This window comes from Amphiura filiformis, chromosome 17 (assembly GCF_039555335.1).
Source record: "Amphiura filiformis chromosome 17, Afil_fr2py, whole genome shotgun sequence".
Lineage (NCBI taxonomy): Eukaryota > Metazoa > Echinodermata > Ophiuroidea > Amphilepidida > Amphiuridae > Amphiura > Amphiura filiformis.
Genome location: NC_092644.1, coordinates 32,184,003 through 32,202,943, shown reverse-complemented (window position 1 = coordinate 32,202,943; position 18,941 = coordinate 32,184,003). Strand labels below are relative to the sequence as shown.

The 18,941-nt window shown below is 35.6% G+C and overlaps 1 protein-coding gene across 1 annotated transcript; it reads right to left on the bottom strand.

Annotated features, from left to right (window-relative positions):
- Positions 1 to 8,674: 8,674 nt before the first annotated feature.
- On the bottom strand, positions 8,675 to 18,713 carry LOC140137643 (cytochrome P450 2B19-like). The gene is made up of 3 exons (XM_072159377.1): positions 18,308 to 18,713; positions 17,190 to 18,131; positions 8,675 to 9,528 (listed from the first exon to the last, which is right to left on the bottom strand). The coding sequence occupies exons 1-3, from the start codon at positions 18,678 to 18,680 to the stop codon at positions 9,191 to 9,193; spliced, it is 1,653 nt and encodes a 550-aa protein (XP_072015478.1). The 5' UTR covers positions 18,681 to 18,713; the 3' UTR covers positions 8,675 to 9,190.
- Positions 18,714 to 18,941: the final 228 nt, after the last annotated feature.

The window sequence follows — 18,941 nt, the reverse complement described above, 5'->3', positions numbered from 1 at the left end:
GTTTACGCAAGTGTTGATTAAAACGATTACTCATTATTTGAGTAAAACTTAAGTGAAAAGATTTGCAAAATGATGAAGAGTAAAGTGTTACTCAACATTTTGAGCAACATGAAACGTATTTTACTCAACAAATATTGAGCAAAAAACACTTTCGAGTTGTATTGTGGCTCCATCTGCAGCTGGAACAAAGCAGTATTTCATTGTATCAACCATAAATCAAAATTTGTTTGGTACTCGAAAGTGATGAAGTAGATGGAAGGTTTAAAATATAAATAACCAAATTTATGGATGTCTTATTTTGAAACTGTCTATAATTGGTCAGATGGTATATAACCAAAAATGAAAACTCTTGCTGAAATTCTTGAAATATTAAAGCAAATATGACATTTACATGTAATTTACATTGTAATCACCCATTGCATTGGCATTTTTACTTTCATGCGATTTTGCAAATATTTAAAATATCTTTATAATTATTATATTATTATTCCTGTGATAGCGGGCAATGCTATTTTCAAGGGGACACAAACTTTAGGAGACAAGAATTTACAGAAATGGTAAACAAGATAATTATAAGATTCGCGCTTGATTATTCAAAGTTCACGATAGCCAACACCTGTCGGGTGAGGATGAGAGGTTCTACATGGGGTTTTCCCCTTGGCATTTGAGGTTTCATGAACTACACATTCAATGAACTACATGTATTCTGAAATGTACAAAGAAATTGGCAAGTTAAATGCAACATTATTGATAGAAATTTACCTGTTGACTGACGTTCGTGCATTTTTCTTCAACACCTTTCCTGGAAAGAGGTCGGGCAGCACAAAAATCCCGAAGTCACATCTGATCTGTAAGTAAAATATAGATCAATATTATAAATGCACTGAAAAAGAAAACTGCCTAAAAAAAAAAAAAATTTCAAGTGATATTTTGCAATGGTTTCACTCTCCTACTACATATAACTGCAAAAAAACTTATGTGGCACGAGTCAACATCAGGATCAGGGACGTAGCAAGAGCTTTGGGGCATATGGACAAGGAGTAGTGTGAGGCCTTCTAAACATCTCCTTTATCAGCCCTATCCCTATCCACTTCATTTTCGCTTTTGCTCGGGGCCCATGGACTTTGTCCACCATATCCACTTGCTGCTACGCCCCTGGTCCCCGGGCCTGGTCCACATCAGCGTATGTACTTCGAGGTTGCTCAGACTAGTACATAAGATATACGATCGCAAATATACAAGTACACAGCTAGCATGGTGAGCCGATGCCCATACTGATAAGCTTAACTAACTTAAAAACCTGTCTATATCCGGTTCAAATCATACAATAAGATTTCTAAATTGTGTAACAGGTATATGGACATAAAGTTATGAATAATAGTAATGAAATTAGTACCTTCAAATATTGGTTGTACTGCTGACAAACTCCATTCCACCAGCAGACACTGCACCTCCGCATCCCGGCTCCGCTTTTATACGCCATGATGACATGAATTTTAATACGTCGTCGAATTAAACTTACTCCGCGTGTTGAATTTACTACGCGATTTGAGTAAAATACAATGTGGCGATTAAAATATTTTACTTCTTTCCATTGACCATTTTTTACTCTGGCAAAGAGTTGTGTCAAATATCGTCTTTTACTCGTTGATGAGTAAATAATTGGTCTATTTTTTAATCAACATACTTTAGTCGGTAGCACTTTACTCCTTATTTTTTGCTGTGTAGTCTCCGGTCGAAGCAGGTAGTTGAATTCGACAGGCGATCATGCAAGGAGGCTTATAGACTTGAAACAGCCACTGTCATTGATTGGTTAGGGTTATTTAGGGTTAGGATTAGGGTTATGAATAGGCTTAGGGTTAGCTTACACAAAATAATTACTTGAAGGTTGTACACCACCCCCCCAAAGTAACTTGTTGAGTCAAAAGCTAGAGGGCTACAGACAGGTTCAAAGACCTATGAGAGCGCTATCAGAAAACTTTCTATGTATTAACCGAAATCTTATCGTGTTCGACCAGTAATGTGGAATTAAATTTAGTAGGCCTATATGTGGTCTTTACAGGGGGGTTCCGTGGTTGAACCTCTTTAAATGAGTTGGGCTAACTCAACACCCAAAGACCCCCCCCCCCGTAAAAGTAACCTCCAAAAATGTAAACCACTGCACCACCGCATAGTCTAAAATTAACAATTTGCCCGGTAAACACATAATGTTACCTTTATTTTCCGCGCAATCACCAGATGACAAAAAATATATATTTTCGGTCAAAAAAGTCAAAATTTTGTAAAAAGGTCTACTTTTTCAAGGTCAACCCAAGAGAAATGGCTACGCCATTGAGAGCTATAAGATACATCTTTATCATTCAGACAAAATTATTATTTTAAGTACTACGCCTTAATAAAGCAGTTTATTATATCGTTTTTTCTTTCATTATTTTGTAAATCACAATTTTTATTACATTTTGCGACATACTATAGTTAGGTTTGCATTCTCCATAGAGTTGTACATATTTTTGATTTCGCATGTATAATGACTTATGTACAAGTCTATGGAGAATGCAAACCTAACTAATGTGTTGAAGCCATCGAGACCCCAAGCCAATATCTCTCAGAAATGTTGTCCAAGGACATATTTTCAACATACCTGAAGTTGATGGTGGATCAAATTGTCTGACATTGGTTTTCAGGGGGTCAAAAATGTACAATTGGGGTTTTGCATGGGTAATATCTCAGCTAAAAGTATTCTAATAGGCTCAATATTGGATAAGAGTAATGTCCTACCAAAGGGCTCTGACTGGCAAAAAAATGGACAAAAAAATTATTTTTACTTTTGGAGTTTTGACCCCCCAAAGTTGGTCCTGGATGGACGAAGTTGCATTTGAGGGCCCTATATCTTTTAAAGTAAAGGAGTTACAAGTTTTCTGATGCCAGATTTGAATTCTACACAAATAAGTATCCCAGGATACGTACTTTTCAAAGTTGTAAAGGGTTCCCTTTATACATTTATGGACCTCCAAACGTCGTCTTTCGCGTTACGACACATTTTTATGCTGACCCCCTAAATTTCAAATTGATGCCACGGGAAAACGAAATGGAGTATGAAGCTCAAATTTTCGGGATTTTACTTTCTCATCAATATCTACCACCACACAGAAAAAGAAAAAAAATGAAGAGGTGCTGCGGTGCACATCCCTGGAGTTGACATGGAATGGGTCCTATTATAGTGCTCCGTTTTGGTGCTTTGTTTGGAAATACAGCATGAAATTTCTAATTCTTATGTTATCTATTATAGTGCTCCGTTTTGGTGCTTTGTTTAGAAATACAACATGAAATTTCTAACTCTTATGTTTTCTATTATAGTGCTTTGTTTTGCTGCTTTGTTTGGAAATATAGCATGGGATTTTTGAAATTCCTATGTTTCCTATTATAGTGCTCCGTTTTGGTGCTTTGTTTGGAAATACGGCATGCAATTTCTAATTCTTATGTTTCCTATTATAGTGCTCCGTTTTGGTGCTTTGTTTGGAAATACGGCATGCAATTTCTAATTCTTATGTTTCCTATTATAGTGCTCCGTTTTGGTGCTTTGTTTGGAAATACAGCATGAAATCTATAATTTTTATGTTATCTATTATAGTGCTCCGTTTTGGTGCTTTGTTTGCAAAACGGCATGGAATTATTTAATTCTTATGTTTCCTATTATAGTGCTCCGTTTTAGTGCTTTGTTTGAAAATACAGCTTGAAATTTCTAATTCTAATGTTTCCTATTATAGTGCTCCGTTTTGGCGCTTTGTTTGGAAATACAGCATGAAATTTCTAATTCTTATGTTTCCTATTATAGTGCTCCGTTTTGGTGCTTTGTTTGCAAGTACGGCATGGAATTATTTAATTCTTATGTTTCCTATTATAGTGCTCCGTTTTAGTGCTTTGTTTGAAAATACAGCTTGAAATTTATAATTTTATGTTTCCTATTATAGTGCTCCGTTTTGGTGCTTTGTTTGGAAATACAGCATGAAATTTCTAATTCTTATGTTATCTATTATAGTGCTCCGTTTTGGTGCTTTGTTTAGAAATACAACATGAAATTTCTAATTCTTATGTTTTCTATTATAGTGCTTTGTTTTGCTGCTTTGTTTGGAAATATAGCACAGGATTTTTTAAATTCTTATGTTATCTATTATAGTGCTCCGTTTTGGTGGTTTGTTTGGAAATACAGCATGAAATTTCTAATTCTTATGTTTCCTATTATAGTGCTCCGTTTTGGTGCTTTGTTTGGAAATACGGCATGGAATTTTTTTAAATTCTAATGTTTCCTATTATAGTGCTCCGTTTTGGTGCTTTGTTTGAAAATACAGCATGAAATTTCTAATTCTAATGTTTCCTATTATAGTGCTCCGTTTTGGTGCGCTTTGTTTGAAAATACAGCATGAAATTTCTAATTCTTATGTTTCCTATTATAGTGCTCCGTTTTAGTGCCTTGTTTGAAAATACAGCTTGAAATTTCTAATTCTAATGTTTCCTATTATAGTGCTCCGTTTTGGCGCTTTGTTTGGAAATACAGCATGAATATTTCTAATTCTTATGTTTCCTATTATAGTGCTCCGTTTTGGTGCTTTGTTTGCAAATACGGCATGGAATTATTTAATTCTTATGTTTCCTATTATAGTGCTCCGTTTTAGTGCTTTGTTTGAAAATACAGCATGAAATTTCTAATTCTAATGTTTCCTATTATAGTGCTCCGTTTTGGTGCTTTGTTTGAAAATACAGCATGAAATTTCTAATTCTTATGTTTCCTATTATAGTGCTCCGTTTTAGTGCTTTGTTTGAAAATACAGCTTGAAATTTCTAATTCTAATGTTTCCTATTATAGTGCTCCGTTTTGGCGCTTTGTTTGGAAATACAGCATGAATATTTCTAATTCTTATGTTTCCTATTATAGTGCTCCGTTTTGGTGCTTTGTTTGCAAATACGGCATGGAATTATTTAATTCTTATGTTTCCTATTATAGTGCTCCGTTTTAGTGCTTTGTTTGAAAATACAGCTTGAAATTTCTAATTCTTATGTTTCCTATTATAGTGCTCCGTTTTGGTGCTTTGTTTGGAAATACAGCATGAAATTTCTAATTCTTATGTTATCTATTATAGTGCTCCGTTTTGGTGCTTTGTTTAGAAATACAACATGAAATTTCTAATTCTTATGTTTTCTATTATAGTGCTTTGTTTTGCTGCTTTGTTTGGAAATATAGCACAGGATTTTTTAAATTCTTATGTTATCTATTATAGTGCTCCGTTTTGGTGGTTTGTTTGGAAATACGGCATGGGATTTTTTTAAATTCTAATGTTTCCTATTATAGTGCTCCATTTTGGTGCTTTGTTTGAAAATACAGCATGAAATTTCTAATTCTTATGTTTCCTATTATAGTGCTCCGTTTTGGTGCTTTGTTTGCAAATACGGCATGGAATTTCCATTTCTTATGTTATCTATTATAGTGCTCCGTTTTGGTGCTTTGTTTGGAAATACAGCATGAAATTTCTAATTATGTTTCCTATTATAGTGCTCCGTTTTGGTGCTTTGTTTGCAAATACGGCATGGGATATTTTAAATTCTTATGTTATCTATTATAGTGCTCCGTTTTGGTGCTTTGTTTGAAAATACAGCTTGAAATTTCTAATTCTAATGTTTCCTATTATAGTGCTCCGTTTTGGCGCTTTGTTTGGAAATACAGCATGAAATTTCTAATTCTTATGTTATCTATTATAGTGCTCCGTTTTGGTGCTTTGTTTGAAAATACAGCATGAAATTTCTAATTCTTATGTTATCTGTTATAGTGCTCCGTTTTGGTGCAACACAACATACATTTTTGATTCTTATGTTTAATATATAGTGCTCCGTTTTGGTGCTTTGTTTCAAAACACAGCACTTTTTCCTCTCCCTAAATCGTGCGGTGTATCGCTTTTTGGCACAGTATATAAACAATAGGATCCTCGAATTTACTCTTGGGGTACACCACAACTTTTATTCTAATATTTAAGCTTTAAAATTGACACAATTATTATCATTTACCATTTGTCTAAATTTTCGCGTATCATCGCAAGAACAACTTGTTGTTGTTAAATATTTTTTCCCGATTGGTCACACGATTACGAATAATAATAAACGTGTTATCCAAACGGTTCGATTCTTGTTGTCATTTTTAAACCTAGTACACATTTGGTTCACTAACGGTTTGTTGTTTAAAATATGTTAATCATAATGCAAAAACGCATGAACACTCTGCAAAGTTAATAAAATGCACACAGGTGCGTACAGTTTCATAAAATTACAATATCTATAAAATTTTAATCAGAAAAGAAGAGTTATTTAGAAGGGTAGGTTTACATCTCAAATGTAAATCCCTTTAATTGAGTAGTCATTATTTTTACTTAGCTACAGCTTGGTAAAAGTACACACATGGTTCACTAATGTCAAGTTAATGGTTTTTGTTTAAAAAAATGTTAAATAGAATGCAACAACGCATACAAATTCTGCAAAGTTGCACAAATGCACACAGGTGCCTACAATTTCATACAATTACAAAGTCTATAAATTTTGAATCAGAAAAGAAAATGCTCGAGTTATTTTGAAGGGTAGGATTTCATTTAAATGTAAATCCCTTCAACTGACTTGTCATTATTTTTAATTAGCTAAAGCTTGATGAGAGTACACACCTTGTTCAGTAATTAGACGAGTCCATTCACGTTTGAGCTAGACAAAATTGAAACATTAATTCTCACCACGCGGATGTCGACTGCAGACGACAAGTTTCAAATGTTGTTTAAGTTTTTCAAAAATTTCAGAATTGTAAATTTTCATGACCATATTTGGAATCAGCATGACAAATGCATTAAAATGAGTACAAACAAGCCTAGTATTGGTTAAGTGGTTCTTAAGATAGCTCTTGATATTTTGAGAAAATATCTAAAAACTTGGACTTTTTATGTTGAGGCCTATGGCTAGCATGCAGAGCATTAATGTTTGTGCTTGCCAGTGACTCTAAACACCCTCTTGAACACCATATCAAGAAAGAAGAAAATGAAATAGGGGTAAATAGTAATTTGCATATATCAACAATGGCCGCTAACGCAGGGCTTACATTTCAAAATTGGACGAATATGGATAGAAACTCTCATTATTATTTAAAATTTCATAAAAAGTATAGTTTGACCTATCTCCGATGTACAATTCTTGAGTTATGGGCGTAAAGGTCAAATGTTAAATTTTGGCTTCTATCATTGTCCACAGGAGTAAAAAGAAATGCTCTGCTTTAGATCAAAGTGAAACAGCATTCTAAATCAAGATTAGTTTTCTATATGTCAGGTGTTTTGTTACCTGGGTAACATCACAAAATAGGTCAGGTTTATATGATTCAATGGACTTTGAGTTTTTTGCCCTGGTGTTCCATTTTCGTCCAGGTGCACCCATTTTTGTACTTAAATTGACTAGTCTAAATGTCACGTTAGTCACGCTTGTTTCACATCCGCTCGTCCTGAGGCTTTCCCCCACGAGTGATCGTAAAAGTGTTGAGAAAGGGTATAGGGTATGTATATTACTGAAATTTAGTTTCATTTTGTATCTTTAATTACAACATGCATTTAGAAAAAGAGATATCATCGATAAACAAAATCACCCAAATGCGGCAAATTCGCAAACTATTATCGTCCCGGTCACACAATAAACTTGCAAAAAATAAATATACTAGCAACTGGCTATGTAACTTTACTAGATATAATGTTGGGCTTGCATATTTCTGTCCTGCCGAATTTGTTTATTGTGTTTTGTAGTCGCTCTGCAACGAGCTACAAACATTTGACCCATCAAAAGCAGCAATAAAAACAACAAAACGATGCTTTCTATTGGCCATTTCATTGGGATATGTCACTAATGTTATTAGTAAAATGAAAGACAAAGATAAGAAGACTAGTTTGCGTCTGACGTCACTGTCAATCAAATTCTTTACGATCCTTGATTGGCTAATAGCGCGTATAAGGAAGGTCGATTCATCTGGCTGGTGCCAATCGGAGAAAAGGAATAGCAGTGAATGGCGAAAAATACGTACTCTTACAAGGCAAAAACCAACTTTTCTAGGCATTGTGGACATGGTGCCATCGCCAAAAAAAGTTTCCTACTATTAAGACGTAACTTTTGAGATGGTTTGTATGTTAAAAGGTGCAAAATTAACAATAAGGCCCCCGGTTTTACCGCCGTGCTCAGCAACTCATATCATCACGACACTTGTAAACAAACCTTGCTCGGAGTTTGATTGACAGATGACGTCAGACGCAAACTAGTCTTTTTATCTTTGTCTATCATTATAGCATATCCTTTTTTCTCAGGAACGTATTTTGCATTTGTCCTGCAGGTACGCCACTATGTGTTGCGACCAACGAATGAATACACGGATTCCTTTTCCCCTAACATTTCCATGTCATTTATTTATTTCCATTCTTCATCTTGCCCAAATTTTCTCCAGTGGCCATCCTGATTGCGCATACACAGAGTTCTGATCAGAACATCACATATGAACACGTCCACACATGATTTTTTCATTCATATTTTATTTTCATCAATCATCACATTGCAAATTATGATACATAAAATTCAACAAGGAAATACGAAATATATGAAGGAAGAATATTAAATACAATCAAGAATCAATGGTATAATTAAATATCAATACAATCAAGTAGCAACAAGTAAATTAATATAATATAAGTCAATATACTAATTCTTGCTTAAGCAGACTACATTTTAAATGGTCATTGATACAATGCATACATAATATAGTAATGAAATATAGTACTGCATGATAAAAAAATTTAAAAAAGTTACCCACTACATACCACCACCATTCAACAACATTACCCACCAACCGCGTATCTTGAAAACCGCACAACCCCAGAACCGCTCCAGTTGTTAAAGCTCCCATCTGATACATTAATTTCAGTCTCATCAGTGCTTATGTTTAGATCATTACTATCATCAGCACTTTGACACGGAGACTCAGCTTCACTATTTCTAAAGAAATACAATTGGGGCAATCCCATCCATTAACTTTACATCTTTAGATCTGTTAATTCGTTTTGCTGTACACAGTATTCTTTTTGCGTACAAAGCTGACGTTAATTATAACTAATTATTTTATGTTTATCCTGTATAATTATGCTTTAAGCAACAAACACGGGTATCCTGCATGTAACATTACAAATCTTACATAAGAACAAAATTCCATGCAAAAGCTTAACAACTGAAAAATTAAAAGATTACTTTCGAAATTAAGCACTAACTGAAACAGGAGAATACCAGCCCTAGTCGCGTCGCGCTTAATGACTCTCAGTTTGTACGGTTCCGGATGTAGGACAAGCCCGTCAATTGGTTTCAAGGTAGGCATTGGTGCGTCCTCAGATGTCTTCTCAAATTTGAACTGATGTAGAATATGGGTAAAGAAGATGAAGAGTTCTTGTCTCGCGAGAGCTTCACCAAGGCATACCCGGCGTCCTACAACAAAAATTGTAAAAATATATTTTAACATAGAATAAGAAAATGTCAGAGTGGGCGCAACTGCGCTTGATAAGAAAATGCCATCGAAGCAATTTTCAAACGGCCGTGTCACATTTAGCCTATTCAAAGAAGGCTGAAAAGCGATTTCATATTATGTGATGCGATCAAGCAAAATCAGTCGGAAGTCGGAAATATTAAATTTTCAGTTTCTTATAGGATAGTAAAAAGCATTTAGAAAGTTGGATTTTGCAGAAAACCCCCATTGAAATGCAGTTTAATTCGCTTGTCGAATGAAAACACAATTATCCATGCGGCTGAAATCGCCTTCCGTAGTGAAGTCGTGATAGTTTCACTATTTTCCCGGTGGCTGGAATCGCCTTCCGTAGTGAAGTCACGTGATAGTTTCGCGGGCAGGACTTCAGCACGGGTTGTCGCTATTTGGATTCATTCTTTGTCGGTCAAGCATTCAGAGCGGGCGTAACATTTTTTTCTCTCTCTATTTATCATGGTTATTGGACATCGAAGAGTCCGTATTAAATCAGCAAGCTTATACAATACAGCTTTCTTCACATGGAATAAACTGTGACGGCAGCAGATAATCAAGATGTTGTTTGCATAAATTTGTGTAAATTACTCGATTCAAGTAGGCCTATATTGAGGAGGCCAGGCGTTACGAGACCTTTTTATGCTGGAACATAATGGCAACGACCGATGACTAACAACAGGGGATAAATCGGTGAGATATTTGCTTTCATCAATAAATTTGTTAAACTTTGCCGTTAATCAGTTTTATTAGCAGTGAATAATTGGGTTTTAGCCATGGAGAATAGATCCAGATAACTACTTTAGTACATACAGGTTGCATTTCAATCTAACGTTATAATCTTGCTGTATTTCAGCTCGGAGGCCATGGGTAGAAAACCTGGGTTAATTTTCTTATAACAATACAAATAGGCCTACGTAATCTAATCATGACTTCAGGGACGCGACCTCTATGGTCATCATGTTATGCACCATGTTCATTGAAGCACGATTGAAGTGACATAGAATTGAATAGATGCGTGTATGTCACATCAGAAAGTAATACAATAGAAATTAGAACCTCATGAACGCGTAACCAATCTTTACACGCTCGTAATAAACTCGTAGCCGATGGAGCATGAACAGTGATCACTCTTATAATGTGTTATCACAATTATTGGTACTCATGAATACTAAAGATTGATGAATCATGCGGGTGGCCATTTCTATAACATATCATGATGGGTTGTCACAGTTATACGTATGGATGTTTATGAATCCCATACTGGTGAGGTTAAAAAATCATGTTCAAAATATCTGTTCGGAATTTGAAAATTTCTCTGAGGATATAGGCCTAATGGCTATTTTATTTTTTTTAGCGAATTTTATTATCAATTTCAAACAGTTTAGCGCAAAAATTTTTATTGTGGAAGCCATGCGTGTTTCCGTCTTGGCGAAAAACAAAACTAAATAAAAATGTCATTTGCTATTCTTCGGCATCAACTAGAATTTGTTTTCATCACAGTTTTGGCAGGTTAAAGGTTGTCTGAAAGTGAAAGTGGTATAAATTAATAAAGGAGTTGGAGTGTAGAATATATATGAGGCTCATAATATACATACATGTATATGACATACAGTATTCGGTGTGGGCTATAAAGTTGCAGACAGGATTTGCTTCCCTTTTCTTCTGTCTTTTAATTGCAGGTCGTATGGATTCTACGAGACGGGGATAGAAGGAAGGACGATAGAAGAAAGAACGGGAACTTCTATATGGGGAGAATTATAGTATGTAGGCCTACAACAAGCTAACTATATTTAGTACAGGCAAAGATAACAAAGGATCTACTACATCTTCATTAAAATACGGTGTTTTCTTCAAATTGAGTATCATTGCATCTCGAATATTAACACATTATGCAGTGCTTCGTGCAAGTAAAAATAGCATCAGCAATTATGGAACTGAATTCTAACATGGCTATGGATGGGTATTGGCAGTGAGCAATAGACGAAGATCAGCTCATCGTAGCTTGATGGAAAGGTCAACACTTTAATATCAAGTTGGTATCAGTGGAAGGAGCTTATACAATTCTTTGGCAATCTATCCAGGTTAAACAATTCAGGAAGCATAGTAAGGATACAGTTGGAGGAATGGAAGAATAATTTTGGTGCCATCAATGGATCATTCAATTAATAAAATTCCATACATTAAGCGCTCGACTGACCCGAAAGCAAGTAGGTGAAATTAGCGAGTTTTATCTCGGTAGCAACTAACCAAATATGTTATTGCATGAATTATCTTTGATATATTGGTACAAACAAGGGTCATTCCACATCGAACAACTTGACTTTGGCGAGTTGGACAAATAGCGACAAGCGTTATGGCAGAAAACAATGGGATTGAAATATTACTCATCAAATCAGACGTTATGCGCAAATATTGATGCCATGCCATTTGTGTATTTTGGATCTGTGTATCCATAAAGGGTGAAGTACTAGCAACCTCTCCCTTCTTTATCGCATCGTCATTTTTAATAATAGCGTGCAATGTGGCCTCTTTGTGACGGGCCCACGGATGTTTCTTCTGCTTTTTTCGAAAAACCCGGTGGTTTTCTTTTTAACTCTATGGCATATGTTTATGTACATTGATTTTATGATGATATTGCTATAATTTTGTTTCAATATTACCTGCTTTATATAGTTTTGGTGTGTTTATCATGCTTTCTGTAGTTTGATGTTATTTTGATATGTAAATTTGAATTTGAATTATCATGTATGATGTACTTATAATTTGTTGTATAATTTGGTATTTAGGGCATGCCTTGGAAGCGCTTAGCGACTTCTGTTTTAGCGCTTCATAAATGTTTCTTTTATTATTACTATATATTATTGACGGGGTTCAGATGAATAAAACAAAAAAGATGAATTATGTTTACCTTTTGGGAAATTTAACAAATTTGAGGCAAATATTTTCTTACCTGTATCTACCAAACGAAGACCAGATCTCTTCATGGCCATTAAGTTAAACAATTTTATAGTATTACAGGTCTTTCTTAATGGTATCTATCAAAAGGGCTATTATAGACTTAGGTATTCACTTAGAGGCAGCATAAAAGTCATAGTAACATATTACATATATATAGTTAATGGCTAAATGTAGTAGAGCGATTTTTACACAACAAATGGAAGGTAAATAGTTTGCTTAGTTGGATCTATCAAATTAAGTCCAGAATTCATCCTTATTATCAAGTTATGGTATTTTATGCACTTATTGTACAAACAAAGAACAGAAATCTTCACCGCAAGTTGGTAAGACAGAGTTGTGGTTTTAAATTGTGTCTATTAAACATGTTAAATGAAGACAAATTAAATTTTTTGCATAATGCATATTGCATGGCTTCTTGCTTTTTTGATCTCGAAATTACTGTTGCATTTATGTTGTGCAATATGTACTGTGTGCATTGTTTGCTATTTTTGCGTGGTTTATAATGTATATTTCACAGTTAATTGCATCTTGATCAATCATGTCCATTTAGGCTTACGCTGTGCAATATTTTGATTGTCTTTTTAAACTGGCTTTAATATATTTGCTCGAACTCTTTGTATGTTCTAAATATTGTAAACTCAAATATTCTTCTCATTTTTTACAAATGTATGTGGATTTAATACCATGTTTTGTAAAGCGCCTTGAGTTCTTTTGATGTAATTGCGCTATATAAGAAATAAATATTATTTATTAATCAAATTACGGTATGATCTTCTACGGTGTATGTCCCGGGTGTATATACGTCAGAATGTTAAATAGGGTCACCTAGTTGTCACACCCAGAGACAAAAGGAAATTCACCTTAGTGGGCAGGAAACATGTATGGGCATTTGTCAAAAGATGTGAAGTCGACAGTGGCATATAGGGCCTACATTTGAACATCACATGTAGGCCTTGAGGGATGAAAAATCAAATAATTCCAATAATGAACTAGGCTAATAATCATGGGGCATGTTTGCTTTGTTTGGCATTGGGTTTTCTCATACGTAAATCTACCCAAAAGATAGGAAGAATTAGCCAATAACAAATTATTCAGATATTCTTTTGTTGGGTTATTCCAATCTAGGCAAATATAACAATGGCTATGAGAAGTCGACAGTGACATATGTAGGGCCTACATGTGAACATCACATGTAGGCTCTGAGGGATGAAAATTCCAACAATTCCAATAATGAAGTAATTATCATGGGGTTGTTTGCTTTGTTTGGCATTGGGTTTTCGCATACGTAAATCTACCCAAAAGATAGGAAGAATTAGCCAATAAACAAATTATTCAGGTATTCCTTTCCAACAGTACGAATGCTCATGTCGGTTGATCCAGTGTCATGTCGTCAACCTAGTTAAAGCCTAAACCTTTTATCACCTAGTAGTATTTATTGCACTTACTTGTCAGACTTTTGGGTATTCCAAATATAACATGGCTAATGCATTGGTTGAATGAACCGTCAATCATTTTCTTCACCGCAAAGCACGGCGGAGGAGTAGATGGCATGTAAAGCATAAACTGCAAACAGAGGGGGCGGAGTCTGGCAAGTTCCTTGACTTGTCCAGGAACTTGGTTGGCAGTTTTTGGATCATTTTTCTAAAATGATCAATTTAATGTACATAATTATACATATATTACATTAATAAATTCTATTTAGTCTTTCCAATCTTCGCGGGTATTTGCCTACTAGAAGATTTGGCGTTGGTTTCTACTGATGCCCACCATGTAATCTAAATATGAATATAATATGAAAATGAGAAAGGGGTCAGCCATTTAATTTCTTTTGATATATGTAAGTCCGCGGCTTTTTATATTGTCATCGTTAGATGCAGTCTTTATATTCTATCCATTGTTAGATGGAGTCTTTATATTTTCTCGATCGTTAGATAGTGCATTCCCTGTTAAGGGAACTTTTGGTTTATAGGCGCAACTGGCTTTCGAAGTAATTGTTTGGGAGGCTCGGTCGGGTAATTACCGCGAGCGAAAAAGTTGACCATAAATCAATAAATATTAGCTGGCTGATTCCAATGAATTTTCTCAAAGCATTGCACGAATAAATTATGCGTTCTTTCTGAATGACTGACAAGAGGTCCAAAATTGGTGTGAGGGTTTCTTTATTTCAGTGTCGTGGATAATGCAGTTTAATTCGCTTGTCGAATGAAAACACAATTATCCATGCGGCTGAAATCGCCTTCCGTAGTGAAGTCGTGATAGTTTCACTATTTTCCCGGTGGCTGGAATCGCCTTCCGTAGTGAAGTCACGTGATAGTTTCGCGGGCAGGACTTCAGCACGGGTTGTCGCTATTTGGATTCATTCTTTGTCGGTCAAGCATTCAGAGCGGGCGCGTAACATTTTTCCCACCCACCACTCCCTTTATGTCAGGGTTGATCGGATTAAAATTGATCAAAATAGTGGACTGGGCGTCATAAATAAGTATCGCAAGAGTGAGAAAAATTACATAAAGGTTTCATCATTAAGTCAAAATGTAATTAAGAATGAAATGAAATCAGAATATGTTGGATGTCACGGGTCTTTGTGTTGCATAATAGTGTGACTATATGGATGTACGTGTGTGAGTAGTTCACTTCAGCTTAAGTTTCTATCTCAGCAACATGTTCTATTCTGTTGCGCAGCTGTAATATTATTCTCAGTGAAATAGTGTGGTGAAGTTTGCTTCTGCCTCAGAAGCACTAGTAAAATTAATTTTAAATTGTACCATTTTGTGTCTGGAAGGAGAAAGGAAAACATAATTGGTTGAGAGCCCTCGGGTTAGAATATACTGATGTTCTTTCCGTGCGTAATAATATGACTAAGGTGTGAGAGTGCGCAAATAGATCATTTCAGGTTCAGTTCTAATTCAGCAACACGTTTTTATGCGGTGGCGCAGTTATAAATGTTCAAATATCGTTGTAAAATAGTGGTTAAGTTGCTTCTTCTTCAGAAGCATTAGTAAAATTGTTAAAATTTATGCCATTTCAGTCTTGGGCGGTATTTTGGTTGATGAATGTTGTGTATAGCGGGAAGGAAGGAATCAACACCAGGTTGGCATGGGGTAGCTAGACAGGGGCCAAGTACTATGCCCTCAGATTTTTCTTGTTCAACAAAATATAAAAAGGAAATATTGTGATCAAGTTTTTTTATGAGGTTGCGCAGCCGGCTAGTTATCGCGTTGAATTCTAGGGTAGGCTGTCCTATTGTATTTAGAGTAGGCATCATAACCGAGTGATGTATACGATATCATAAGCTTTCAAAGCAGGGCAATGTGTATCAAGGAATCTGGGGCAGTTTTTGGATCATTTTTCTAAAATGATCAATTTAATGTACATAATTATACATATATTACATTAATAAATTCTATTTAGTCTTTCCAATCTTCGGGGTATTTGCCTACTAGAAGATTTGGCGTTGGTTTCTACTGATGCCCACCATGTAATCTAAATATGAATATAATATGAAAATGAGAAAGGGTCAGCCATTTAATTTCTTTTGATATATGTAAGTCCGCGGCTTTTTATATTGTCATCGTTAGATGCAGTCTTTATATTCTATCCATTGTTAGATGGAGTCTTTATATTTTCTCGATCGTTAGATAGTGCATTCCCTGTTAAGGGAACTTTTGGTTTATAGGCGCAACTGGCTTTCGAAGTAATTGTTTGGGAGGCTCGGTCGGGTAATTACCGCGAGCGAAAAAGTTGACCATAAATCAATAAATATTAGCTGGCTGATTCCAATGAATTTTCTCAAAGCATTGCACGAATAAATTATGCGTTCTTTCTGAATGACTGACAAGAGGTCCAAAATTGGTGTGAGGGTTTCTTTATTTCAGTGTCGTGGATAATTGAACAACCAGTTCCAAAGATATGACCAATTAAAGAGTTTCCAAAACAACAGGAAATAAAGGGAAATAGTTCCTTTCTTTGGCTATATTTCAAAATAAATATTTCCGAGTTCTGACTGATTTTGCTTGATCTCATCACATATAAAGCTTATAGCAATTAGTAATTAATAAAAGATTCACCTTTATTCATGTCGTGCTAAATGCCTAGAAGTGGCAATTGTCTCAGTACAACCTAGCAAAAATTGTGTCCATCGGAATTTTGTTATCTTTGCTCCTCTGACAACTGGCTCCATAGGGCCGTATGATAGGCCAATGGATACTTTGAAAAGGAATTACAGGCCCGCAACTAGGTGAGTGAGGCGGACGCAAAATCGCCAAAAGGCCAAAATTACCCCTTTTGACCACAAAAGACCCATTTGCGAGCGATCGAGCGAAAAAATGTCCAAATTTTGAAAAGTAGTTCACTTTATGTACAAAAAGTCCACTTTTTCAATATCTCCCAAGTCCAATTTTTGAACATCAGCCCCAATAAATCCCGGTTACTGGCTTGATGAATTACTTGACTTACTTTATGAATAAGGATGAGCTATTATCACCACAATAGAACAATTTATGTTGATTCGTGTATGAATTGCGCATGTTTAAATGTAGCTTTACTGATAAACAATGCACTTTTTACGCAGTTAGTCACCTTCGCTCGAGGATACGTTTAAATAATACATACACGGTAGATCTAAATGATTGTTGGCATGATCTATTTAATTACTCACCTATTCCAAATGGAATCACTTCATCAGGTTCATGAAAATTACCCTCGTCGTCCAAAAAGCGTTCTGGTCTAAATTCTTCTGGATCTCCCCATATTTCAGGGCTGTGCATCACTGCATACAAGTTAGAAAACACTACCGTATTCTTCGGGATGGTGTAGCCACGGAAAGTTGTCGTGTCTCCTGCTACATGAAATGAAGACAGAGGTACGAGTGAAATAATTCGATGAAACTCCGCAATAACGGCCTGTGTGTAAGGAAGATTCAGTTTATCAGCCAGCTTTGGTAACCGGTTACGACCAACTACCGTATCGATTTCGCGATGTATGCGATCTTGAACCTTGGGGTATCGGACAAGGTATTGAGAACCCCATCGAAGTGTATTTGAAGTTGTGTCTGTTCCCGCTAAGAAAAGGAGTAATATTTGTCCGGGCATATTATCTGGATGGCGGAAAGAATTAGGATCATCAGATTTGTGAAGTCGTATCTCATTCAACCATAAATCGATCACGTCATTCAAGTTATCGGGGTCCAAATTTTGACGATGATTTTCAATCATGCCGTTTATGAATTCCAGCAGCTCATTAAAAACTTCATTCATTTCTTGCTTTGCTTTACTTGGGATGTTGATCGGTGTCAGTATTTCCAAGCTACCTGCCCCCAACAATTCATTTTGACGATTCACAAGATTCGTAAGCCGATGAAAGCGCTCATCGGAAAGTTCAAATCGAGTTCCAAAAACGACTTTACATATTATGTTTGATACGGCATTGTTGAAATGCCAAGTAGGATCGACAGGATGACCTTTAAGGTTGGCTAACTCATCGACCAGATATGCACTTTCTGTTCGGATGGGCTCCTCAAAACGAGACGTACCGACTCCAAATTGACGGAAGCAAGCTAGAGCGAAAATCCGGTATGGTCCCATGTCATCCCATTTGTTATCTACAAGAAAACATAGAACGGAAAAAGCTAGTTAAATAATTATTAAAGAAGAAAATTGTAAAAGGTTAGTGCATGTGAATAATAAACATTTATTATTAGAACACTAAACCATGGCGAATCAACATTTTAACGAGTAATCAATTTCAAAATTTGCATTCACGATGTTAACTACTTACTAGTTCTGCCGAGGATCTTGACAAGCATTTCATTCTCGCCTCTATCATTCAGTTTAATATCTTGAAAAGCCTCGCGTATCGCTTTGTATTCATTAAGAACCACGATATGCATCCCAAGTGCTGTGAACGAATATACTTGTCCATATTTGTTACCAAGCTTCGTCAGAAACTTGTAGAGTGGTTCGCCTTTATAGAGAGCATAGGCGATATTGGGAGCAAACCCGATGTAAGGAATTAGAGTCCATGGTCCTGGCGGTAAGTTGGTCTTTTTGGACAAAAAGAAAATCACAGACACAATGATGACGACCAGAAGTAAAATGTTAGTAAAATATGATCCTGAAATCATCGATAGAACAACTGAGCTTTCTGCCATATTAGATTCGAAACTAACAATGATGTCCTCCTTCAATAAGGGCAATGTGCTATTTGAATGGTTAATAGATATGACGAATGTAAATGGAAATCACCCACTATCATGAATATATACAGGGTGTATCACACAAAAAATGTGTTACAATTTTAAAATGTTGTTTTTCCTCGATTGGACGAAAACTGATATCTAAAATATTTTCTTTGTACAAGTTCCTGTGCTGTGGCTTGTGGATTTACGCTGTGGCGTAACGTCATAGGGGCA